Source organism: Aethalodelphis obliquidens, unplaced genomic scaffold (assembly GCF_003676395.1).
Source record: "Aethalodelphis obliquidens isolate GAN/ISIS:26980383/991018 unplaced genomic scaffold, ASM367639v1 scaffold20, whole genome shotgun sequence".
In the NCBI taxonomy this organism is placed as follows: Eukaryota; Metazoa; Chordata; class Mammalia; order Artiodactyla; family Delphinidae; genus Aethalodelphis; species Aethalodelphis obliquidens.
The window spans coordinates 913,557-938,173 of NW_020837964.1; the positions used below are offsets into that span (position 1 = coordinate 913,557).

Genomic DNA, 24,617 nt, shown 5'->3' on the forward strand with positions numbered 1-24,617 from the left:
GGCCCCGCCCCACCCGCCTGTCACATCCCTGTCACTCAGCCGGTCTGACCCCGCCCCTGTCGGTCAGGGCCCCGCTTCTCCTGTCACTCAGCCGGCATGGCCCCGCCCCATCGCCCAGCCGGAAGGGTCGGCCGCTTTGCCGGGCCGGGCCGTTCCCGCCGCTCCGGGGCTCCGTGGCGCTCGGCGTGGTTGCCATGGCGGCGGTTGCTGCGGCGACGAGGTGGCGGCTGCTTCTCGTGCTGAGCGCCGCGGGGCTGGGGGTCACAGGCGCCCCGCAGCCCCCCAACATCCTGCTCCTGCTCATGGACGACGTGAGTGCGGGTGTGGGCCGGGCTCCCGGGAGGACTGCGCTCGGGCGGGGTTGGGGGCGGCCGGCGGTGTGGGGGTCGCGCCTGGCCGCAGCCTGGCTCGTGGGTGAGGGTGAAGTGAGGTGTAGTGTCCAGGCCGGGCCAGGAGAAGAGCCTCCCGTCCTGTTCCCTCCCCCGCTCCTTCCGCTGTCCCTCAGGCGTGCTGCGATGCTGGCCGCGTGAGGACCACCTCCCCAGGACCCCTGCTCTCGCCTGCCGCCCCCCACTGCTGGGGGTGTGGGTGGCAGGGAAGCGGTGCAGAGCTGACTAAGACCCCGGCCTGCCTGCCTGCCCTGGAAGTCGCCTTCCCCGCTGCCTTTGGCCTGCTGGACCTGCCCTGGGAACCGGAGGAATGTCCCCGGATGGGTGTGTGGATGGGTGTGTGTGTAGCCCCAGGCCACCCTGGTCACCGCGGCGGCCAACCCTTCCCACCCTTCCCACAGAGCCGTGCTGTTCGCGCCTCCTTTGCGACTTGGTCCCTGTGCTCCTTCCCAAGGAAGCGGGACTGTATTTGGGGGGCACTTTTTGGGGAGTGAAATGGAGGCTCTGGAATCAGTCCCTGTGGAGCGTTGGGGTAAAGTGGGGACGCAGGCAAACCTGGGTTCAGGTGCCTGCTGCCCTGAGCTGTGGGGAGACCGCGGCCCTTTGGGCCTCCCCTCCGCCCCGTCCTGAGGGCTGAGGCAGTGCAGAGGTCCTGCATACGGCTCCTAAACCCTCGAATCCGGAGTGATACCAGTGTCTGTAGGGGGGGGCCCTGGATGGCTTCAGGATGTGGTCGCCAGGAAGGCCAAGGCGTGACTGGAAGGCACAGCCTTGACCTCCAGGGGCTCCAGGTCGGTGTACACGTGGAAGGGCTCAGAGAGGGCAGGGAAGTCCCCCCGACGCCTCACCCGAGGCATCTCTTCCACCTGTTGTCCCTGAGTTGTGTCCTTGACAGTAAACAGGTGATAGTGAACACAGCGCCACCCTGAGTTCTGTGAGCCGTTCTAGCAAATTATCCAACTTTGGGGGCAGTGGGGGTGGGTTGTGGGAGCCTTGACTTACAGGAGGCCCAGGATGTGCGCCTGGCATGTGAAGTGGGGGCAGTCTTGTGGGGCTGAGCCCTTGACCTGTGGGGTCAGATGCCAGGTCCAGGTAGGTAGTGTCAGACGGAGCTGAATTGTTGCACTCCCAGCCGGTGCCCAGAGGCCGGAGAAGGAGTTGCTGTGGTCACCCACCCACACACACTTGGTGTCAGAAGTGTTGTGAGTAAAAATAGCTCACAGTTCCCCAGAAGACCAGCAGAGACACTCCCAGGAGCCTTTGGACCAAGGCCACGGGCCTCACGTGGCTGCTGGGCGGTCCTGGCTGGTCGGAATTTCGAGGTGCTGTGTGTAAAAAACACGCTCGGATTTCAAAGACCTAGTACAAGAAAAAGACATAAAATATATCTCATGTAACTTTTTTATTATGAAAATAATTCTTTATTACAAAAAGTTACCAACATTCAAATAAGCCGGAAAAGATCGCAGAAACCCGCCCATGGTGGCTCCGCCCAGAGGTGACGCAGACCGTGCTTCTCTCTACCCATAACTGTTCAGACACGAGGGCTTCCGCAGGGACCCGGAAGTTCCTCTCCTCCGGAGCCCACCCCGATGGCTGGTACGGAAACTTTGCTTGTGACGAACACGTGGGTCTTGGAAATGCTCGCTGTGTCAGCGGGTCAGCCTTCTCAAAGCTGAGGTTCCTGGGCAGGAAGGCTGTTTAAGTACATGAATTACTGGGGCAAGCAAGGCTTTGCTGAGCACTTAGCCTCTCCGATTTCTGCCCCTCCCTTTCTCTCCAAGGTGACAGTTCATTAGTGAAGGTCGATGCTGCAGGCTGGTTGAGATGGTCGTTTTCTGGATTTATGGGGCTACAGAAAGTACAACCTGTGCCCACACCCACCTGTTTCTCTTTGCCCGTTACCGGGGCCGCTGGGCTCTGTCGGAGGCCCTGAGTGGTGGAGGGGGACCGGCACTGGGCACGTCTCACTCGAGGGGGGCTGACCCAGGGGCCCGTCTGCCTGGGTGCCCAGGGTGGGTCCAGGAGACAGGAACAGTGGGCCAGGAGGCCCCAATGCCCTGACTCTCCTCTGCGGCTTCCTCCTGTGACTTTGGGGTTCTTTGGCAGCTGAAGCCCAGAGAAGTCGGGGAGACCTCTGTCCTGGTCAGCGCATGACAGGAAACACACTCAAAGCGACTTTAGCAGAAGTGGGGGCCGAGGCTCTCCCGACTAGACAGGCTTCAGGCCCCCCAGCTCTGTGTCCTCACCCAGGCGGTCATCAGGCCTGGCAGGAGGCGCAGGCCCTGGTAGGCATCAACTTGTGGAAGAATTTAGAAGAGGCTGAGAAGCTCCATTCTCTAAGGCTGATGGGTGATGGGGCCGGGGCGCAGGGACAGAGCTCCCTCCTGCCCGGCTGGGCCCGAGTGCCGTCTGTCTCAGTTCTTTACTTGTAAAACAGGATTAAGGAGGACGCCCTGTGGCTACTGGGAAGGGTAAGGCCAGGCTGCATAGAGGCCAGCCTCTGTGTCCCCACGGTGGGCCCATCCAGCCAGTGCCCCCGCCCTGACCCTCCAGGGCCTCGCACACGTGTCGATGTGGACACACGCACGGGTAATAATCCCTCGTAGCTGTGCGTGGCCCCTGCACTGCCCAGAAGTCTTTTTTTTTATTTAATTTTTATTGGAGTGTAGTTGTTTTACAGTGTTGTGTTAGTTTCTATTGTACAACAAAGTGAATCAGGTGTACGTATACATATATCCTCTCATTTTTGGATTTCTTTCCCATTTAGGTCACCAGGGAGTAATGAGTCGAGTTCCCTGTGCTATGTTCTCATTAGTTACGCCCAGAAGTCTTGAAGTTCCCACCGAGTAATGGCAAGGCCGAGGCCAGGAGGAGGACCATAGGCCCGGGTTCCGGCTGCCTTGGGAGCGCGGGTGGGCGATCACGTGGGAGAGGGGAGACATCCTTCACACTCTGTGGGAGACCCTGCCCAGGGTGCCGTGGAGGACGGTCTCATGGAAGCCGTGATAGCCGTGCAAGGTGGATGTTAACATCCCTATTTGTATAGCCAAGAAAGCCTACCGATAAGTGATAATAGAACTTGATTCAGCAGGAAGGAGCTAACACGGCAGGCCAGTGACTGCAGGCCTCAGAGAGGCTCACCTGTAAATAGGTGGGCCCTTGGCCGCCATCTGGGAACTTGGGTTTGGGGAGTATCCCAGCATTCCCTGTGCCTAAACTGTTTATGCAGACGTAAGATTTGTGCTGTGCCCCACCTCCCTCCTGGGAGGCTGGGATTTGGGTGGTGCCAGTGGACCCAGCCCCTCTGCCTCTCTCTGCTCCTCCTACCTGGCCTGGGGGTGAGGGTCGGCAGCCCGCCTGTGCCCCGTGGGGTGCGGGGAGAGGGGGCAGCAGGGAGAGGCCTGGAGCCTCAGCCTCGTGCCTTCCACTCCACTTCCTGCCCCTGTCGGCCGCACTTCCCTCCAGGGGCAACTTTCATTCCAGCTCCTGTTGTGGTGAACGGAAAAGCCTTTTCAGTAATTTCAAGATAAACCATTTCCAAAGGGACTCTATGGCTGGAAGGGTCTTTGAGAACAGACCGCACAGTCCAAGGGCAAAAGCCCCCAGGCAGCTCTGGGACCCGAGTGTCAGGATGGGCCGAAGGCCGGGAGACGAGGGGACGTGTCCCCCTCCTGGCTCTCCCTGACGGAGAGGGCGCCGTGTGAGTTCCTGCCCAGTGCAGGGGGCATGAATGATGACAGCCAGACCACACACCTACCTGTGACCATCCCGGGCAAACCTGCGTGCTCGGCCCCCACGTGTGACCCAGGGGTCCCCGAGCTTCGTGCGCGCTGGCCCCGCTCTCCCCAGCGTCTCCGTGCAGACCTGCCGAGCCTGCTGTGGGCTGGCAGGCCGTGGCCCGTGAGTCTGGAGAGCTTTAAGGGGCCCCAGAGAGACAGGCACGGCCAGGCCGCTGCAGCACCAGGTGCCTGCGCTTTCCAGCGGCACTCTACGGAGACGCAGTTTCCATCATGCAGTTCACCAGTTAAAGGGCACAATTCCGCGGTTTCTAGCACCTTCACAGCGTCGTGCAGCTGTCACCACGGTCAGCTGTAGGTCATCTTCATAACCCCGGGAAGAAGCCCCGTCCCCGCCCTCCCCCCCACTCCACCCCTCCAGGAGGAGCGGCCGGTGAAGGAGAGCCAGCTTGGAGGGGGCTGGCGCGTCTAGAGAATCCAGAGGGGAAGCAGGGCCGCGCCCGCCAGCAGCGCCGAGGGGAATCAGTTTGTCGGGGTCACTCCTGCCCCACGCCACTGGCTGCAGAAGGATGCGTTGGGTCATAGAGCGAAGTCACGTCCCGTTGCCCTTTTCAGGTATTTCTTTAGCGCTTTAGGATGAAAGTTGTCGAACACCCGTGCAGCTGAAAGGGTGTCGAAGTGCACACCTGTCGCCGCGCCTGGACTCTGCCTGCTCTGTCTCACGTCTGTCCGTCCGTCCGTCCCCCGTGCTAACCCACCTCACCACCTGGCGGGTTTTCTTCTGGCACAACGCACATAACATGAATTCACCCTTTTAACATTTTAAAGCGTGCGGTTCGGTGGTGTTTAGCACGTGCGCCGGCTTGTGCAGCGCCCCCATCCGGTAGCTGAGAACATCCCACCCCCCGAAGAGAAACCCCTTTCCCACTGGCAGTCACTCTCCTCCCCCTCCCCCAGCCCCTGGCAACCACCCATCTGCCTTGTCCCCGTGGACTTGCCTGTTCTGGACGTCTCACATCCATCGTACACCCTGCGGCCTTTTCTGACCGGCTTCTCAGCAGCCTGTTTTCGTGAGTGTCAGCACCTCGTTCCTCTTTACGGCCGAGTAGTGGTCCGTAGTGTGTGTATCAGGTCTCTCGTGCCTAACAGGTGGCTACAGACTTGGTGCCTTGGAATAGGAATCTGTTTCCTCCAGTCCTGGAGGCCAGAGTCTGAAATCAAGGGGCTGCAGGGCCAGTCTCTCCGGAGGCTCCGAGGGAGGGTCCTCCCTCCCCTCCATCTCCCGGGGGCTCCTGTGCTCCTTGGCTTGTGGCTGCAACCCTCCAGTCTCTGCCTCCGTCGTGGAGGCCTGGCCTCTCCTTGTGTGTCTGTCTTGTCTCTGTGTCCCATCTTCTCACACGGACCCAGTCACTGGATTTAGGGCTACCCTGGTCCAGTGTGGTCTCATCTTAGCTAATTACGTCCGTATTTCCAAGTATGGTTACGTTCTCCGGTCCTGAGTGGACGTAAACGGGAGGCTGCTGTTCACCCCGGTCCTGGATGGATGGACCACATCTGTCTACTGTTGATCAGTGATGGACACAGGCTGTCTCTTTTGAGCAGTCGGGAGTCCTGCTGCTGTGGACATTCGTGCGGCGCCTGGGTGCCGGCCGGCCCAGTTCTCGGGACAGCGAGCTCGGGAGGACCGCGGGCCTCGGGGCCTCACCGGGTTAGCTTCATGGGGCCTGGCCACCGTCTTTAAGTGTGAATTCACACCGCAGAGTAGGACGGCCTTCTCGTCTGTGCAGAAGGCAGAGGTGTGTGTCTTGGTGCCGGTGCCCCGTGAGCACGTGGGGCCGGCGTCGGGGCCGGGAGGAGGTGGGTGCTGGGCATCTGCACCGGGGAGCGCTGACCGCGCACCTGCCGCACTTGGGGTGCGCTGGGGGCCACGGCTCCAGCTACGTTCTCATCCTACCTGCACACGCTCTTTCCTGCAGATGGGGTGGGGCGACCTCGGGGTGTACGGAGAACCTTCCAGAGAGACCCCGAATTTGGACCGGATGGCTGCGGAAGGGATGCTTTTCCCGAACTTCTACACGGCCAATCCCCTGTGCTCCCCTTGTAAGTCACGGCCTGCTCAGGCCACCAGGGAGTGGGGCCGGGCGTAGGGCATGCTGGGTGGGGGGACACAAGGGGGGCGGGCACGGAGCGCGGAGACTGAGGCGCGGTGGGGAGGCGGGGAATGCGTAGGCCAGAAAGGGGCACAGGGTGCGGGCACGGAGCACGGGGGTGGCAGCCCTGACTTGGGTGTCGGCTCCACCGGCATTTCCCGCAAGGGGCAGAGGGCTGGCAGGCGGGCTGCGGCCTCTTCTGTCGGATCCTGGTGCTTGGGAGCACCTGAGCTCCATGCTCTGGGGAGCGCGGGGCCATCAGGAGCCACCAGAGGCCGCCAAGTGCTCGGAGCCTCTGCGGGCGTTTGAGGCCCAAGCGGCCGCCTCGGTGCCGGCGGCTGTTCACTCGCGGAGCTGAGTGTCGCGGCTGGTTCGGGGGAGGTGCTCAGCCAGGGAAGGGATCGCCAGCTGGGGGGGTAATGGCCTCGCAGTGGGGAGAACCTCTGATCTGGAGGACGAGAGGCGACCCCGCAAGGGGCGGCACCTGAGGAGGCCTGTGGGCTGTCCCGGGAGCTGGAGAGCGAGCGAGGGGGAGCTGCGTCCGGCCCCGCTGCTGGTCTTTGCGGAGCTGTGCTCCCACCCGGCTCTCAAGTGGCTGCCGGGGACTCGGGTACCACAGGGCTGGCCTCGGGCTGCACGCGTGACCCATGTTTCTGTTGTGTTCCCTCCGCGTAGCCAGGGCGGCTCTGCTCACCGGACGCCTGCCCATCCGCAGTGGCTTCTATACTACCAACGGGCACGCGAGGAACGGTAGGCTGTGCCCTGGGGCAGAGGGAGGGGGCGTCTGTCGCCTGTCCTCTCTGGTGACCTGGCTTCTCCCGGGCGCACTTGTCGCCCAGGGTTGAGGCTTCTGTCTGGGTCGTAACTCATGTTAAAACAGAATGCAGAGCTTCCATCAGAAACAATGTGTTTTGGGCGAGTGGGGAGGACGGTGAGGGTGGGGCTGGCTCCCGCCCTGTCCCGGGGGCGGGGGCGGCCCGGCTCTAGGTGGGCTCCCCAACCAAGTGGGGCTTCAAGGGGCCCTTGGAGGAAGGTGTGGTCTCAGAGCCCGAGTTCTGGAGACGCCAGGGGCAGGCCCTCTCCTGACCCCTGACCCCTGACGTCCAGACCCCCTCGGGGGCACGTTTGCCTGTTCGCTCTGGTAATGGTGCTGGCTGTGATGAGCGCCGGAAGACCTGCAAAGTGCCCGGGCGGTGCTGCCCCGACCAGGGCTCTGCCGCTCGACCCTGCCGGCTCACACGGTGCATTGCTCCACCAGCCTACACGCCACAGGAGATAGTGGGCGGCATCCCGGACTCAGAGCTCCTGCTGCCAGAGCTGCTGAAGGAGGCCGGCTACACCAGCAAGATCGTGGGCAAGTGGTGAGTCCCACACCTGCCTGCTGGGCTCACCCAGTGGATTCCTTACTCACGTTGCCCCGTGGGAGCCCCGCGGGTGGGAGTAGAGTCCTTGAATTCCAGGTCCGCTAAGATGTCCAAAGCATCCCTTTAAAAGCTGCTGTGGCCGTGCCCGTGGGACCTCCCGTGGTGAGGCTGGGGTGGTGGCTGCCACGGCAGCACCAAAGGAGCCATGTTATTGCACACGCGTGCTGTCACGATGACACGCCAGCGAGCAAAGCGGTCTGTCTGGTGATGAAACCAAGAAGCAAGCAGGGGATGGGGACGGTCGTGTGGTGTGGAATCATCGGGGTCAAGTGATCGTGAAAGATCACGTTGTCACACGCGTGTCGCGCTGTACTCCCCGGGGATGCCTGAGTACGCAGCCCTAGAGGTTGATATGAAGGTCGGATGTCCTCTTTCCTCTCCCACGTGTTGGAGCCCTTGGAGACCAAGCCTGCTTCCTACAGGAAGCCTTCCCTGACTTCCAGCGCTGATCGTCTCTGCTCGGCCGCTGCCGTGCTTTGGACCCTCTCGCCTTGACCCCTATGGCACTCACCACCTCGAGGGCAAGCACCTCATCTGCGCCCCTTGGGAACCACTGCCCCACGCAGTTGACAGTCCTAGTGATGGGGGATCTGCAGAAACCGGGAGAGGAGTCCTCAGGGAACCCGAGGACATGGAGGCTGCTTCCTCACCCCCGAGAGGGGCTGGCAGCTGTCCTGCTGGCCGAGCGGTCGAGCCTGGAGGCGGTGGGGGCTGCACAGCAGAGCTGACGAGGGTGCAGGATGTGGGAGCCTGCAAGGCCCAGCAGTGCCGGGAAGGCCCGGGAGACGGCGGTAGGGCGGCTACGAGGCCCGCCGGGGCCGTGCCAGGGCTGCGCCCGCAGAAGGAGGAGCCCCTGCGATGACCGGTGCTCTCTGCCCAGCCTGGCGGCTCTGCCCCGGTCCAGGGGCCTCCCGTTCGTGGTCACTGACACGGGGCAGCCAGAGCTGGAGTGGGAGCCTGTCCGCACGAGCTCCGGAGATGGGCGGACTCAGGAACAGGAAGGGACGCGGCAGGGCCTGGAGAGGCAGCTCCATGGACTCAGGGAGGTGGACGCAGAGCTGGTGGACCAGCCGGGGTCAGGGCGGCCATGGCCAATGGGATGACGGGCTCTGGGAGGCCCGGGGCAGGGGGCTCGGTCCCTCCTCTGCCAGGTGGGTGTGCTGGTCTCAGCAGGGTCCCATCAGAGCCGCAGGGGGTGTTGGTGGCCGTGGCCGTGACTGCCTGACAGCCAGCCTCGGGCCCCAGCACCACGGATCCGGATTTTGTCAGCCTAACCAAGGCCTGGGATGGATGGAGCCTGGACTCCCGCGAGAGGCTGCCCTGAGTCCCAGGGGCTCGACGTGCTGTCACTCAGCTCGCTGGCAGGCAGTACTGACCCCGCAGCTGCCCTGGGACCAGCACCTGGAATTGACAACTTCACACGAGTCGGACCTTTGTGGGTGTTTCTGTTTCATGAAGGCCGTTTGGGCTGAAGGATGCAGGACGAGGAGTGTCACACCCAGCGGTGTCCAGCGTGGAGGGGGCGTCATAGCTGCAGGCCCAGAGAGGAAGCACGGGGCGCAGCTGGCTCTCCTTTGCGGAGACAGTGCTCGGGGCAGAACCCGTGCGGGTGCCCCCGGCACAGGGGCTCCAAAAGCCGGGCAGCCATCCGGCGGAGGCAGAGTGTTTCGGGACCAGCAGGGGGCACCGAGAGGTTCACTTACCGGCGCCCAGACTCCGCTGCCGGCCAGCTCAGTTCCGGCGCCATCCTGCCCAGCTGCCTCGGGCTGCATCCACCTGACTGAGTGAGCGAGCTGTGCGGCAAGCTCACGGTGACGTGGAGTCGGCCTGGCCCGGTGCAGCCCCCCAGCGCTGCGCCAGCGATGCTGGCCGCGAGAGGCTTTCTGCAAACGTGACCCCAAGAAACCTGTCTGCTTCCCAGGGAGGAGGAACCTCACCCCGAAACCCCTTCTCTAAGCAGCGCCTTCTCAAGAGAGACCCTCCCACTGGCGAGAGGACCCGACGTGACGCACCTGCGGGGAAGGGGCTCCCGGGTGGGAGCAGGGGGCGGGTCCGAGCCCGGTAACAGCTGGGCCGTTGCCCCGCAGGCACCTTGCCGTGTTATCCTCTCGTCCCGTCCGGCTCCTGCCCAGGGCGCCGGGGCAGTGAGCCGCGCTCATGGGACCTGGTCACCGTCCCCATGTGCGCCCCTCGGTTGTCGCCTGGGTGGACTGTGCGGGCAGGGGGGCCAGGCCACGGGGCACCCGGGCTCAGCACACCCTGGGGCTGGCTGGAGCCTTGTTTCCTGAGCTGTTCTCTGAAAGCGAGGGTGTTTGCTTCCTGGAGCTCCGGGGCGCCCATGCGGCGGTCCTGAAGTGCCCCGGGTTCCTCTCTCTAGGCATCTGGGCCACAGGCCTCAGTTCCACCCCCTGAAGCACGGATTCGACGAGTGGTTTGGATCCCCCAACTGTCACTTTGGACCTTATGACAACAAGGCCAGGCCCAACATCCCTGTGTACCGGGACTGGGAGATGGTTGGCAGGTAACAGGCCCCGCCCACTGCTGCTGCCCACCCGCCAGCTCCTCGTCCTGCCCAGACCTCGTGCTGTGACCTCTGACTTACAAGAGCCCCGCGTCCGGGGGCTTCTGACTGTCTCAGGAAAGGTGCTGGGAGCCCCGGATGCTCCCCAGAGCGAGGCGCGTCACTTGGCTTCCGGGGTTTGGGCCCCGTGCCCTGAGGGGGCTACGCTCTGCACGGTCAGCCTCGCTCCGAGCCACCGTCTGGGGGGACGTCGGCTGCAGGACCGACCTGGTCTGGCCATCGGGTGGCTGCAGGCAGGCCCTGGTCTTTCCTGTCTGGCCTAACTTCCCTTTCTTCCTTTTTAAATTATTTTTGTTCTGGTGGAAGCGCAGTACACGTCACTGGACCACAGAGCTGGGCCAGCATTGCTGAGGTGTAGCTCACCCAGCACCCCCATCCCAGACCGCCTCCGTCACCCTAGAGAGATGCCCACACCCGTTAGCCGTGCCCTCCGTGGCCGTGGACTGGCCGCTTCCTCTCGCACCGTCCTGCCTGTTCATTGGCGGGGCTCCCCTCCTCCCAGATGGTGGGGTCACTGGGGCACCAGACTCCACCCCAGTGGGTCCCCGACAGGCCTGGGAGCTTCCAGGCTCCGGTTTTGTTCTGACGTGAACGTTTCCGTCTCTCTTGTAAACGAGGCCCCTGACTTGGCCCAGGAAATCGGGGGGGGGGGGGGCGGCTTTCCTGCCCTGAAGGCCGACTTCTGTCTGGATCTGTACTGTTTTCAGATTTTATGAGGAATTTCCAATTAACCTGAAGACCGGAGAAGCCAACCTCACCCAGATCTACCTGCAGGTGACGACAGCAGGGGCTGGCCCGGCTCTGGGGTGGGAGGTGGGCCTGGGGCGGGGAAGACGGTGTGCACTTCTCCTCAGGAAGCACTGGATTTCATTAAGAGGCAGCAGGCAGCTCGCCGCCCCTTCTTTCTACACTGGGCCATCGACGCGACACACGCGCCTGTTTATGCCTCCAGGCCTTTCCTGGGCACCAGCCAGCGGGGGCGGTGAGTCCTTGGGCATGTAGACCTGGGCCCCGGGGCGGGGGGTCAGCTGTGCTTGGTTACCACCAGAGACTGGGCCCTCGCTACCACTGTCAGCTGTGCACAGAGGGAAGCATCTGTGCCTCTGCCCCGATTCCGTCTGAAACTCGACTGGAACGCCCCCTCCTCGTCCCTCCCTGAGGTTCGGCTTCGGCCGCCCTCTGGTCCTGGAGGCCGCTGGCCCCTGCTGACCGCTCCCTCCTTCCCGCAGTTACGGGGACGCCGTCCGGGAGATTGACGACAGCGTCGGGAAGATCCTGCACCTCCTCCGGGACCTGAGCATCGCAGAGAACACCTTTGTTTTCTTCACGTCCGACAACGGCGCTGCCCTCATTTCTGCGCCCAGACAAGGCAGGTGACTTGAGCAGATGGGGCTCTACCCAGGGCCCCCCAGCAGCCCTCCACCGGGCCGAGTGTGAAGGGCTCAGCCTTGGGGAGGGAGAGACACCGGCAAGCGCCCCCCAGGTCCGATGCCCCTCTTCCCCACCGCCTGGCAGGTGCCTGGTCAGGAGGGAGAGCTCGGTGGGGCAGGCGGAGGCAGAGGCTGCGGCCCTCACCGCGTCCTGCCTCTCTACTGGCCAGCCCTGGGGCCAGTCGCGTCCGGAGTTCTCTCTCTGAAGCCGCAACGTCCCCTATCAGCGTTTCCGTTCTGATCTCAGCTGTAACACAGTGGCCGTTGTGACTGGACACATCTGCCCCTTTTTCTGTGTTTGGGGGCCTCCCTTCCCACGGGGGCGATGACCCTGCGGCAGCCAGGCCCAGGCTTGGCGCCCACCCCGCCCCTCGGAAGCGCCCCCCCAGGCCTCGTGGTGGGTGGTGTCGGGAGGGGAGGGAGCGAGCCCCCCTCCCCTGCAGTGCCGGAGCCCCTGGCGCAGCGCGGGGGGCCTGCTCACTCCCCCAGACCCTCCGTCTGTGTCCCTGCCAGCCTGCAGTCCTCCTGAGGACCCTGGCTCTAGGCCTCTCAGGCCTGAGGCTTTTCCACCTTGCGGAGCTGGAGCGAGGTTGTTAGAGCCCGCGTTTCACAGTCCTATGAGGGTTTCACACCCCCGTGGTGATGTCTCTTTTTCCCTTTCTTCTTAAAAAGGCTGGGCCCCAGGAGGGCCCTGAGTCACTCAGACAGCTCTGGAAGGAAGGCCACAGACAGCTGGAAACCCCACAGGGCCGGGCCTGTCTGGGGAGGCACTGGGGGACCTTACAGCCACGTGTCCTGGGGGCAGAGGGGCCCAGGGATCTCCAGGGACAGGAACAGCGCAACTGGCTTCGGCAGAGAAGGAGCTGCAGGGGCAGAACAAGACAATAAAAATCCATGTACCCACCCCCAGCTGGAGAGACAGGAGCAGGAGAGAAGTAGGCCCTCATTGGCCTCTGGCCTGTGACCCTTGCTGTCCCTGTGCTGACCAGCGAGGCCCATGCTCAGGGGTCCCTCCCTCCATCATGGCAGCGAGCCGGGGACGTGCGATTCACCAGGACCGGGCTGTCTGCCCTCGGCACCGCCTACAGCCAGGTTCAGGGACCACCTGCTCAGAGCAGGGCGTGTCAGAAAGACGGGATCTGCACCCCCAAACCCCAGGCACACAGGAGCTGCTTGTGCACAGTGACATTTAGGGAACCTGGCACCTGCCAGGCCCGGGGTCGGGACTGTGTCTTAACGTTTCCACGTCTTTCACTAACATGTCCACGTGCTGTGTGTGTGCGTGGTCGCGGTCTATGGGGGCATGACCTTATGACCACAGCTCTAGGTCAGAGCCATCTCCAGGCGTTCCGACGTTGAACTTGAGGCCTGAACCCCAGGGCTGGTCCTTTGTCTCCACAACGGCCTCAGTGCCTCAGTAATGTCACCTCCAAAGGGCCAGGCGGGGAGCCAGGTGGACAGACGTGTCCCGAGGGCGAGTGCCCGGCAGGGTGTTTATGGCCCTGGGGACTCAGGCACGTGGTCTGATGGGCGACTATCCCCAGGTGGCAGCAATGGCCCCTTTCTGTGCGGGAAGCAGACCACGTTTGAAGGTGGGATGAGGGAGCCTGCGATCGCCTGGTGGCCCGGGCACATCCCTGCCGGCCAGGTGAGTCAGAGCCGGCCTTGTGCCTGCCATGCAGTCATCCTGGGGCGTGATGCCTTGGTCCCCTCTCTGGCCTGCTCCCTGCGCTCGTTCTGCCACGCACATGTGTCATCGGGCAGGGAAAGCCTCTATTCTGCGTGTGTGGACATGCAGCGGGATGTGACCGCGCGTGTGTGTGTGTGCGCGTGGGCGTGGGCGTCAGCAAGCACGCCTGGGGACCTGGCCCCTGGCCGCCATCTGGGCAGGGCAGGGCGGGCATCCTGAGCGCGTCTGCGCCACGTCCATTGCAGGTGAGCCACCAGCTGGGCAGCATCATGGACCTCTTCACCACCAGCCTGTCCCTCGCAGGCCTGGAGCCACCCAGGGACAGGGCCATCGACGGCCTGGACCTCCTCCCCACCATGCTCCAGGGCCGCCTGACAGACAGGTAGGTTCCCGCCGGGCACTCGCCCCGCCCGGCGCCCCGCAGCTGGCGCCGGGGCCAAGCTGGCTGACAAAGCAGGTGTCCTCGCCCAGGGGGAGGTGAGACCCGGGGGTCTTGGCATGAAGTGCTTGGTGGGGTGGAGAGGCCTTGTTCCTCCCTGCGGCGTCCCTCACCCTCTGCCCGGCCCCAGCCTACACGCAGCTCCACGCCGGGACGCTGTCCAGAGGCAGTTGCTCCAGCTCAAGATCTGCTACTGTTTTGCTCAAACAAAATGAGTTTCCCAGGCTGCCGTGAAGGGGCGTGGACTCTGAAGGGTGTATAGTGTAACCAGAGCAGGCTGACGGCCAGGAGTGGACGGCTCACTGTCTCTTTTCTGTCTTGAAACCTGGCATGAGAGCTTGCTACCCCTGGCGGGGGTGGTAGGGGGTGCCAGCCGCCATGCTCGTCCCCACAGGCCCGCCTGCCGTGCCCGCGTGCTACCCCCTTCCTCCGCCGCCAGCCTCTCCAGCACCGGGGATGAGGGGCGGCCAGGGGGCCCCTCCACAGCCCGGGGACCCTTTCAATTGACGCCGCCTGTCCCCGACAGGCCGGTATTCTACTACCGTGGCAACACGCTGATGGCGGTCACCCGTGGCCAGTACAAGGCCCACTTCTGGACCTGGACCAATTCCTGGGAGGAGTTCAGGCAGGTGAGGCGGTCCCGGCTCTGTGAATGCCTCATCCCTCACGTCCCACCTTGGGGAGGCCTCTGTGCCCCCGGCTCACGTGCTGACCTGCTGTCAGGGACTTGGGGGTGACGAGCTGTGGCCACAAGGACAGCACCCACCCTGGCCCGCGCCACCCAGGCTCCGGAGACGAGGCCTCAGGGCAGCTCAGCCCCAAACCCGGGTCAGGTGCCTCAGGGGCCCAGGCAGACCCGGCACCTCCCCGGCCTCCCCTCCCGTGCACCCACTGGCCCGGCCAGGTGCTCGGCGGCCCCCCGAGACGCTGTCGCCATGTTTGCTTCCCCGTGTCCACCCCCAGTCCTGACGGTGGAGTGCCCCTGCCAGGCCCGGAGCCCCACTCGGCCCTCCCAGCTCGTGGCCGCCCACCACCTCCTCTCCGCGCGCCTGGGCCGCCCCCGCTCGCCCTCCCTTAGCCAAGCCTGTGCCTCCCCACGTCCCGTCACTGCTGAGCTGTCCTGAGCACCCGGCACCCCGACGGGCAGGGCTGCGGCTGGCTCGCCCCTGAAGATGCCAAGGGGCCGAGGGCCTAGGAGCCCCGCCTGAGGGCCCCTGGGGACCGCGTGGCGGCCCTTGCCCCTCCCCACCCCGGAGGGTCCCCGTTGCGTCCAGCTGCACGGGTTCGCTGGCATTCTGGAAGCCACCGCTCGCCCACCGTGGGCTGTTGGGCCTCTTGAGGGCAGGTGTGGTCAGCCCAGCCTCCACCCAAGCCGGAGCCCACAGGGGCTGGGGAGCCTCTTCGAGCCCAGCGTGTCTGCAGGCAGCGAGCAGCCAGCTGCACGGCCTGTGCTGACTCGAGTGCGTTCACGGTGGGGCCGGAAAGCGTCAGGAGAGGCCCCCTCGGCGCGGCGGGGACACCCGAGCGCAGGGCTCCGCGGGGGGCGCTGCTTCCCTTTCCCAAGGGTTATCTGTGGGGCTTCTGGTTAACGCGCAAAACTGCCGTCTCTTCTCCAAGGCGCGCAGGCGTGCAGGCACTGGGGGGTGCCCCCTGCGGTGGGTCTGCACGGTCGCAGTTCCATTCAGATGCTGGGGGCGGGGGAGGGGGCCCCGCACGCTGCTTTGATGGCCCCTCTCCCTGCAGGGACCAGTAAGGCGGAGGGGGTGTGTGCAGTCGGGAGGGGCCCCAGAAACCACGACAGCGGCCTTGTGGCCGTCGACAGCTCCCTGAGCTCTGTGGAGACTTGCCTTCCAGGCGATCAACACGTGAGGGGCAGCCTTGTCTGCAGGCTGGGGGCGTGGCTTAGCTGAGGAGGTCAGGGGTCCCCAGGTGCAGGGTTCGCCCGAGGGGACCTTGTTAACTTCCCCTGTACCCTTGTCTGGGGCATCTCCCACCCCCTTGACCCCCCGACCCCCCAGTGCCTGTGGGCCCACCTGCCCGCGTCCTGACCAGGTACCAGAGGCGAAGGAGGAGTGAGCATTCTCCCTGTGCCAGGTCTGGCGCCGCCATCACCCCCAAGCCCGTGGCCTCCCCTCAGGAGGCGTCTGAGGCCCGGGGGACCGAGGCAGGAGGGAGGGCCCGTGTGTCCATGGGACCTTCTGCATTTCTGGACTAAATCCAGGAGCGTTGGCTCAAGGGCACGGCTCGCCCGCCCCCCTCCTCCTTCCCGTCCTCCCAACGCCAGTGCTGTGCTGGGGCAGGGCGCCCCGCGCCCCCTCTGCCTGGCTGGGCTGCGTGGGGCTCAGCTGCGCTGCCCCTGGGGCAGGTCCTCCCGAGAGTGGCTGTGAGAGGAAACTCCTGCACGAATTAGCGGCGTCTTAATCAAATAGCTGATGATTTGCTTCCAAATGGTAACTCGTGTTTTCTGTCTAGACTTGGATTCTTCTCCATTAACTGCTCGGCTTTTTTATGCTGAACGTGGTTGTTTCTCCCACCGTTAAATCCACTTTTGTTCTCCAGCTGGTCTGCTCCCAGAAGGTCAGAGGTCACTTACTTGGGACCCACCTGGGTGTCCGTTCTCCACAGCTTAGATTGCAGCCGCTGACTCAGGGGTCTACAGCTCAGGGCAGACGACTGGGACTTATCTCGCTCCTCACTTCCCTGCTCTACTGAGAAGCAGAGTATTCACTGCTCCACTGCCGGGCTGTCCAGGACAGACCCGCGGGTGCTGGGAGGGTTGCCGTCAGGCTGCACCGCTGCCCGCAGGAGAGGCAGGAGGCACGTCTCTGTCCCCGGCCCCGTTTTAAGGTTAACGGGCCCCGCCACGGCCCCGCTCCAGACCCTGTAAACAGTGTCCCATGATGCCTGGAGACCAGTGCCCAGCTGCTTATGGGGCCCTGAGGTCCCCAGTGCTTCTGGGGTGGCAACCCTCGGCCTCGCCCCACTCTGCCCAGATGGCAGCAGGCCTTTCCCTAAACCAAGTCAGGGAGCCCCGAGGGACAGCCTTCAAGCCTGGGGGACACGCTGGCGCGGGAACCCCATCTCACGCACGCGTCGAAGGCTGAACCCCGAGGGCAGAGGCCTCCTGGAGGGCGCGGAGCGGGGCTGCACACCTGAGCCTTGGTGGAGAAGACGCTCCGTCTCCTGTTAAGGGTGGGGGCGGTGCGTCCGGGTCCCCTGTGTCTCCTCTGGCTTTCAGGCCTGCGGTCCCTCCTCCTCAGCTGGCCAAGGAGTCTTGGAGGAGTGCCGACCGCTGCGCACCTCGTCTGCCACGAGGCAGATAGGGTGCACGTGAAAAGCTTTGCTCTAGGAATTAGATAGAAGATGGAGTGAAATATTTTAGAGACTCACCACCCCCTCCCCCAGGAAAGTACCGAAGCCCTAGGGGACGGCGCACAGGGCCGATGGCACACAGCCCGGGGCTGGGTGGCAAGCAGGCTCTGCCCCACAGCACGGCATCCGCGGTCTTGCTGTGCTCGCCCGCTGCGAGCCCCGCACACATCACCTGCGCCCCGGCCTGTCGTTTCAGGGCGTGGATTTCTGCCCCGGGCAGAACGTGTCGGGGGTCACCACCCACTCGCAGGAGGAGCACACTAAGCTGCCGCTGGTCTTCCACCTGGGACGAGACCCCGGGGAGAGGTTCCCCCTCAGGTGAGCCGGGGGTTACGGGGCCCCAAGTCCCCTTGCGGGGCGAGTGCAGCCGACCGAGCAGGGCGCCGAGGGCCCGGGAGCCACGCGGTATCAGGGCGTTTGGGGCAGGACCAGCCTGTCCGAGAGAAATGAACTGGGGCCAGGATTAAAGGGACCCTGAGAGAGGAGAGATCGGGCATTGCCAAGCCTTTGCAGCTCAGGGCGCCTGCGATGCCGGGCGGTGCCCCGGTGGTTCCTGCAGGCAGCAGGCTGAAGGGTCACAGCTGCTGTCCTGGGCGTGACGTGGCTCTGTCTGAGCCCTCATTTGCTGGGTGGTTCCCAGGGTGCACGCCTCTCGGGGAGGGCGGGCGGGACAAGGTGTGGGCCCCAGCTGCTCTTCCCGGGAGGCTGCTGGATGGTGACCCCGGGGGGGGGGGGGCTTGTTCCTCAGTCTCCCCCCCAACCCTGGCCTACCTGGGTGGGCTGCCCCACTTGCTCTGTCCCTCCCTCCACCTCGGTGACCTGGTGCCCCTCGCCTGCAGCATTGCCAGCACCGAGTACCTGGACGCCCTTCGCCAGATCACCCCGGTTGTCCGGCAGCACCAGGAGGCCTTGGTCCCCGGACAGCCGCAGCTCAATGTGTGCAACCGGGCGGTCATGGTAAGTGGTTCGTACGTGGGCTGTGGGGGGCATCCCAGGGCCAAGTGAGTGCTGACCGGTCTGCTGCAGGCACGAACTCCACTTCCCTCCTGCTTCTCTGTCTCTGATCTCACAGGAGTGGCAAGGGGTCGCTTGGTACCTCTGCAGGTGCAGGACGAGCCAACCCCATGTGGGATGTGGGTGTTGAAAGGCTGGGCAGATGGCCTGGGGTGCAGCAAGCCCATGGGCCACCTCCGAGCACAGCCTCCTCCAACTCCATGGGGGCTCACCCACAAGTCTGTCCCATAACTGGGGAGTCTGTGTGGCTCCCTGTTCCACAAAGATGGGCAGTCTCCCGTCCCCGCGGCAGAAGCTCCGGCAGCACCCCAAAACCCGCAGAGCAAAGCCAGTAGCTTAGCCTGGCTTCCAGCCCGTGAGTGCCCCCGCCCCGCACACCCCATTCCCCAGACCCACCTGGCGGTTGTGAGGACGGCTAAGCCCCTTGAAGCTGCGGGCGCGGCCGGGCCTGCGGAGCCGCTGCCTCGAGCCAGGAGGTGCCTGAGCGATGCCGGGTGGCTGTGATGGGTGCGCGTGAGGACGACGCACGGGTGTTGGAAGCATTCCCTAGCGGTGAGGTGTAGCAGGGGGCCGGTGGCCTTGGGGGCGGCCGAGGGTCGTTGGCCAGGGCCAGTGGGGCAGCCTGGTCGCTGTTGTCCACATCTGGGGCTCACAGGGGAAGACATTTGGCGCGGGGGCCAGCAGGGCCTCCCCCTTCCCTTGGAAGGACGCCAGGCTGGCATTCCGGCCTCTGGACTCAGCACTGGAGCAGAAGGGCCTCCCTGGCTCAGGACCACGGCGGCCCCTCGGGTCCGAGGAGCCCCTGGTGCCCCCTGCAAACCTGTCTTGCCCTCTGTGACACGGTGCTGTCCGCACGCCAGCACGCCATCTCCTGTCACGCCTGCCCTGTGGGCCGAGTCTGCAGGTAGCAGCCGTTGCCTGGTGGCTCAGAGACCAAAGGGGTCTTAGTGACGGTAGGGGAGATGGGGAGGGACTGACTTGGCCGGGGTGCTGCCGCCACCTGCTGGGCGCGGCAGGAATTGCCGAGGCTTGGCCGACCCCGTAACAGGAGAAAGCAGGGACCCCCGCCCCAAGTGAGCTGAGGACCCCGGAAGAGCGTGGCTTGGCCTCAGACTCTGAAGCGAGCACTGCCACCAGAGAGGTGCATGGACTTAACAGTGTGTGGACGCGTGTGGGCGTGTGTGTGTGTGTGTGCGCGCGCACACGCGAGCGTGCAAAGCCCTCCCCCGTCCCCGCACTCTGCCTGGGCCCCGCTCGTCCAGGCCAGCGGGTGAGGACTCTGGGTAGCGACCTCTGCTCTTGGGACAAGAGCAGCCCGGGCAGCCCGCCTCCCTGAACCCCCAGGCTCCCAGGTTGGGTGCAGAATCTGTTCTCTGCAGGCACCTGGCCCCTTCCTCTGCTCTGCCTCAGAGGTTGGCAGCTGCTTCCTCATCTAACCCTGGCCCTGCCGGGCGGCCACTTGATGCTGTTCAGGGCAGGGGAGGGCTTTACCTGCGGTTCTCACTGGCGCTGATGTTCTGATTCAGACTCAGGCCCTGGCAGGGGCGGTAGTAGGGGGAGTGCCCCCCACAGGGTGACTAGGGGGATGGGTACACCTCCTGGGTGAGGCGACACGACAGCGCCACAAAGGCTCCCTCTCAGGGGCATGAGTGTCCTTTTTTTTTTTTTTCTTGTCTTGTTTTTTAAAGGAACATTTATTTATTTATTTATTGGCTGTGTTGGGTCTTCGTTGCTGCGCGTGGGCTTTCTCTAGTTGCGGTGAGCAGGGGCCACTCTTTGTTGCAGTGCACGGGCTTCTCATTGCGGTGTCTTCTCTTGTTGCAGAGCACAGGCTCTAGGCGTGTGGGCTTCAGTAGTTGTGGCACACGGGCTCAGTTGCTCCGCGGCATGTGGGATCCTCCCAGACCGGGGCTTGAACCCATGTCCCCTGCATTGGCAGGCGGATTCCCAACAATTGCACCACCGGGGAAGCCCGAGTGTCCTGTTCTGCTGCCGGGAAATCATGGCCACACAAAGGAAGTCAGCCCATGAAGGTGCAGCCAGGAGAGCCTGTGCTGAAGCAGGCCAGCTCTCCCTGGGGCACCAAGGCCGCCACCTGTAGAGCTTACCGGGAGGCCAAGGTTGTGTGGGCAGTTAGCGGACTGTCCCCTTCAGTGACAGGCAGGCCCTGTTAATACCAGGCTGCTGTGGGGCAGTGTCTCCTGTGCCGGCTTCAGGCCTTGAGTTGCCTCCGAGCCAGGTGGAGACAGGTGATTCCACACTGCAGCCACCCGTTGCGGTGGGGCAGGTCACAGGCCTGGGCAGGGCAGGAGTCTGGAAAGTGCTGAGTCCACACGTGCTTGGAATAACTGCACGTCCCCTCTCTGAACTTTCATTACCCAGAACTGGGCGCCCCCGGGCTGCGAGAAGTTAGGGAAGTGCCTGATGCCCCCGGAGTCTGTCCCAGAGAAGTGTTCCTGGCCCCACTAGCACCGGCTTGGGCTCAGGACAGGAGCCTCAGGGCTCCTGTGCTGCAAGAGCCCCCACTCCCTCTGCCCTGACTGCTGCCAGACGGACGGCACCTGTAGCCAGCAGCAGGACCCGCGAGACTACCAGCCCAGCCCTGGAGTCAGCTCCCAGCCCACCGGGCCTGACTCTACAGCCACAGGCTCACATCAGCCCCTGAACCGGAGGCTGCCTGCCTCATGTCCTCCGCTCTGCTCCAGCTACCTCCCAGCTGCCTCTTCCAGGGCCTGAGCTCTGCCCAGGACCCAGGGGCCTGACTCGCCGTGGCTGCCCCTGCAGTCCCCTCAGGACTTCAGCCCTGGTGTCAAGGGCGGCCGTGCCAATCCTGTGTTGCCCCTTGGCGCTGTGCACAGGGGATACCCCAGCGCCCCTCCCCCGCGTACTGCCCCCACCATGGTCGAGGGGTGTGAACATGAAGGAGGAGGAGGCCAAGGGCCTCCCTGTCCCGGAGGAGCCTCGACAGCCGAGGCCTCCCCAGTCCAGCGCGGACAGCTGAAGCCACCAGCGTCCCTGGAGATCAGGACTCCCAACCCCAGCACACTGTGGGGCCCGCCTGTGCTTCAGCACTCCCGTCCTCGGGCCCAGGGTGGCAGCGCTTGAGGACGAGCCCATTCACCAGCGAAATCAGGAGAGCCTGAGCAGGACTGTGAACGGCCTCCAGGGACTTCCCCTTAAGCTCGTGGGTCGTTCCCATTGTGTGGAGTTTCCACTCTGCAGACTGTCACACCAACTCTGTACTGTTGTAAGACTTGGGAAATTATGAAGAGAACAGGTTTAGAATAAAGTAACAGGCATTTTAGCCTTTTGTTTTTAAATGAAATTCTATTTGGGGGAATTTGTCCCCCCTGGGTACCACGGTGGGGGCTGGAGTGGGCCAGGCCAAGCATTCCATCACTCCCTCCTCCGCTGCCCTCCCCCAGCAGGCCCCGGGGGAGCCAGGCAACAAACGCCTGGGCTTCCGCCTCTGGCTCGCCCCGCCCCCGGCCGTTGGTTCTCTGAACTGCTCCCTTCCGGGCCGCTGCACCGCACTCCTGCTCGGAATCCCTCTTTGCTCCGGTCCTCAGGCACTGGCGCGCTCCTGGGGAAAGGGCCAGGCTGTGTGTGTGCGCCGTGCGCCCCGTGCGCGCGCTGGCCCCCTCGCACCGCGCTGCAGGAGCACAGCCGAGACCCGCCGGGGAGGGAAGAAGAGCGGGCGAGGCAGTGCGCGCCGCCCGAGGCCTGGGGTCCCGGCCACAGCTGCGCCGAAGACCTGCGGGCGCTCTCGGCTCGGCCGAACCGGGCGAAGATTTCCCCGACAGTCCGGCCGGGGCTGCGTAGACGCCGTACTCCATCAACCCTGACTCGCACCTGGGCCCCGCGCGAACGTCCTTGAGGCGGGGACGCTAGTGTTCGGGGCACAAGAAATAAGCACGTATCTTAAGACCGACCGCACTTCAGATTCGATGAAATACGGTACCTCCTACGGGAGATGGTGGGCCCCGCCCACCCGAACCCAGACCCTTTCCACGCTGGCGCGGAGCCGCCTTGGGCTCCCGGCCCCGCCCCCTGGGGGGGCTCCTCCCCCACCCCGCGCAGGCGCGGAGCCTACTAACCGGCTCTTGCCCTTGAGACGCGCGGATGCTGAGATGGCGGATTCCGAGCTGCAGCTGGTGGCGCGGCGGATCCGCAGCTTCCCCGACTTCCCCGTCCCCGGCGTGCTGTTCAGGTACGGGCAGCCGGGCCACGTGGGGCGCGCGGGCGGAGGGACGGAGGGACGGACCGGGCCGCGCGGCCCCGGATGTCGGGGCGCGGTGGGCTCTGCGTGGGCCCGAGAGTCACCAGGCTTGTCCTTGCGTGCCAGGGACATTTCACCCGTCCTGAAGGACCCCGACTCCTTCCGCGCCTCCATCAGCCTCCTGGCTAATCACCTGAAAAAGGCCCACGGCGGCAGGATCGACTACATCGCGGGCAAGTGGCGCGTCAGGGCTCCGCCGGGTCCCCGGACTCTCCCTGGTGCTGCTCGAGTCTGCCATGAGGGCGCAGTGTCGGGAGTCCTTTACCCCGGGCAGGGTGGCTTTGGGGGTCTTTTAGGGGACCCGCCGGACGCCCCAACGGTGCTTGGGTTGTAAGAACAGACCCGCTGCCCCATCTCGACTTTGCAGCCGTGAGAGGGGCGACAGGCCCCTCCAGCGGCCGGGGAACGCCTCTGATGGGTGGGTGCCGGCGGCGGGGCTGAGGGCAGGCACGACAGGTGGGGGTGTCTGACCAGAATCCACGGGGCCAAGCATGCTTTCTTGTTTTACCGGCGGGTATTGAGCGCCTGCCGTGTGCCAGGTCCTGTACCCAGTGGTGGGTTTTAGGAAAACCCAGGAGATCGTGGAAGATCCTGGCGCAGGTCCTGTTTCTCTTTGAGAAGCCCCCCCCCCCCATACTCCCTGGTTCTTGGATACCCTGAGGGGCCACAGCACTGCCCTGGAGGCTGGAGGGCTCCAACTGGTTGAGTCCTGCAGAGGATTCTTCCCTTCAGAAGCTCTTCCTCCCTAACCACACTCGCACGTGGGGAAGAGGCCCTTGAGTTCCCCCATCACAGCTCAGTCCGCCCCCGGAGGTGGACTGCCTCTCCTGCTGGACTAGAAGCTCCTGGGGCAGACGCTGCACCGTCTGCTAAGGGCGTTTCAGGTACCACCAGCCACTGGTGAGCAGCTGAGCTTTGGAGAGAGGTCAGGTGACTTACCCGAGCCCACACAGCTATTTACACCGCCGCGTACGGAGTGGCTCCTGGCCTCTCTAGCACCTAGCAGTCTCTGTGTGGTAGGTGAGCTGTCAACATTCCCAGAGTGGCTGGATGTCACTGGTCTTTCATCTGGAGGCAGCAAGGCTGTGTGTCCTGTGTCGTGATGACTACTTGTCACTGTTCAGCCCTAACCCATGGGGACCCCAATGATACCATACCACGCGGCTGCCCCCCAACACCCCAGGTCTCGCCGACAGGCCTAGACTCCCGTGGCTTCCTGTTTGGTCCCTCCCTGGCCCAGGAGCTGGGCTTGGGCTGCATTCTCATCCGGAAGCGAGGGAAGCTGCCAGGCCCCACTGTGTGTGCCTCATACACACTGGAATACGGGAAGGTGAGAAGCCTGGGGGCTGCCTCTGTGGACCCTCCATTCCCAAAAGGAGAGTCGTGGACTCCAGTGGAGCTGCTGTGGTTGGTTGGAGTGGACATGGGAACTCAGACTGAGAAGCTGGGCCAGGCTGACAGAGCCAGGAGACAGGGTGGGTTGGAACTGGGGCCCAGGGGGTGGCCCCTTGTCAGTTCCCCAGCTCTGCACACTAAGGCCCTTTTGGGGAAGCTGGTAGGTCACGTGCCCGCTTGCTTCTGCAGGCTGAGCTGGAGATCCAGAGGGACGCCCTGGAGCCAGGGCAGAAGGTGGTGGTGGTAGATGACCTGCTGGCCACCGGTGGTGAGGGCCTGGCCTCAGGGTCTGGGGGGGTGGGCAATGGGTCTCAGCACTCTAGCTTCTCAGGGCCTGTCTCCACACCACCTCTCCGTCCCTCCGTCCCCAGGAACCATGCGTGCAGCCTGTGAGCTGCTGGCCCAGCTGCAGGCCCAGGTGCTGGAGTGCGTGAGCCTGGTGGAGCTGACCTCTCTGAAGGGCAGGGAGAAGCTGGGGACTGTGCCCTTCTTCTCTCTCCTGCAGTACGAGTGACCCTGGCCCCAGCCCCCCACCAACTGGAAGAGAAGAGGATCAGCCGTTGGGGCAGGGCGGGGCGGGACTTGGGCGCGGGGCTGCTGCCTGGGGGGCCTGCTGGGGCTTCTGGAAGCCCCAAGGCCTGGAGCTGCAGGCTCACTGACAGTGGAATGAGAATGAAAATAAACAGCTGACTTTCTAGAGCGGAGTCTCCTCCC

The 24,617-nt window shown here is 64.3% G+C and overlaps 2 protein-coding genes across 5 annotated transcripts; both read left to right on the forward strand.

Moving 5' to 3' along the window:
* The first annotated feature begins 69 nt into the window (after positions 1–69).
* GALNS (galactosamine (N-acetyl)-6-sulfatase) lies at positions 70–23,677 on the forward strand. Of its 4 annotated transcripts, none has more exons than XM_027118968.1 (15): positions 72–311; positions 6,106–6,229; positions 6,955–7,029; positions 7,538–7,640; positions 10,081–10,224; positions 10,992–11,058; positions 11,139–11,266; positions 11,514–11,653; positions 13,259–13,362; positions 13,650–13,786; positions 14,370–14,472; positions 17,412–17,533; positions 18,055–18,172; positions 20,612–22,439; positions 22,575–23,677. In XM_027118968.1, exons 1-14 carry the CDS (start codon positions 195–197, stop codon positions 20,696–20,698), a joined length of 1,569 nt encoding a protein of 522 aa, XP_026974769.1. In that variant the 5' UTR covers positions 72–194; the 3' UTR covers positions 20,699–22,439; positions 22,575–23,677. The 4 variants fall into 4 exon arrangements, with proteins under 4 accessions (XP_026974770.1, XP_026974769.1, XP_026974771.1 ...); XM_027118970.1 differs by lacking the exon at positions 72–311 and adding an exon at positions 4,445–4,744; XM_027118972.1 differs by lacking the exon at positions 72–311 and adding an exon at positions 5,896–5,925.
* APRT (adenine phosphoribosyltransferase) lies at positions 22,149–24,602 on the forward strand. The gene is made up of 5 exons (XM_027118973.1): positions 22,149–22,439; positions 22,575–22,681; positions 23,705–23,838; positions 24,093–24,171; positions 24,275–24,602. Exons 1-5 carry the CDS (start codon positions 22,177–22,179, stop codon positions 24,415–24,417), a joined length of 726 nt encoding a protein of 241 aa, XP_026974774.1. The 5' UTR covers positions 22,149–22,176; the 3' UTR covers positions 24,418–24,602.
* Positions 24,603–24,617: the final 15 nt, after the last annotated feature.

Excerpts from the sequence above, each read along its gene's own strand:
- GALNS (XM_027118968.1), top strand. The coding sequence starts at position 195 with ATGGCGGCGGTTGCTGCGGCGACGAGGTGGCGGCTGCTTCTCGTGCTG. Across the intron at positions 11,267-11,513 it reads GGCACCAGCCAGCGGGGGCG|TTACGGGGACGCCGTCCGGG; the intron begins GTGAGTCCTTGG and ends TCCTTCCCGCAG. Across the intron at positions 17,534-18,054 it reads GGGGAGAGGTTCCCCCTCAG|CATTGCCAGCACCGAGTACC; the intron begins GTGAGCCGGGGG and ends CCTCGCCTGCAG.
- APRT (XM_027118973.1), top strand. The coding sequence starts at position 22,177 with ATGAAATACGGTACCTCCTACGGGAGATGGTGGGCCCCGCCCACCCGA. Across the intron at positions 23,839-24,092 it reads ACACACTGGAATACGGGAAG|GCTGAGCTGGAGATCCAGAG; the intron begins GTGAGAAGCCTG and ends TTGCTTCTGCAG. Across the intron at positions 24,172-24,274 it reads TGACCTGCTGGCCACCGGTG|GAACCATGCGTGCAGCCTGT; the intron begins GTGAGGGCCTGG and ends CTCCGTCCCCAG.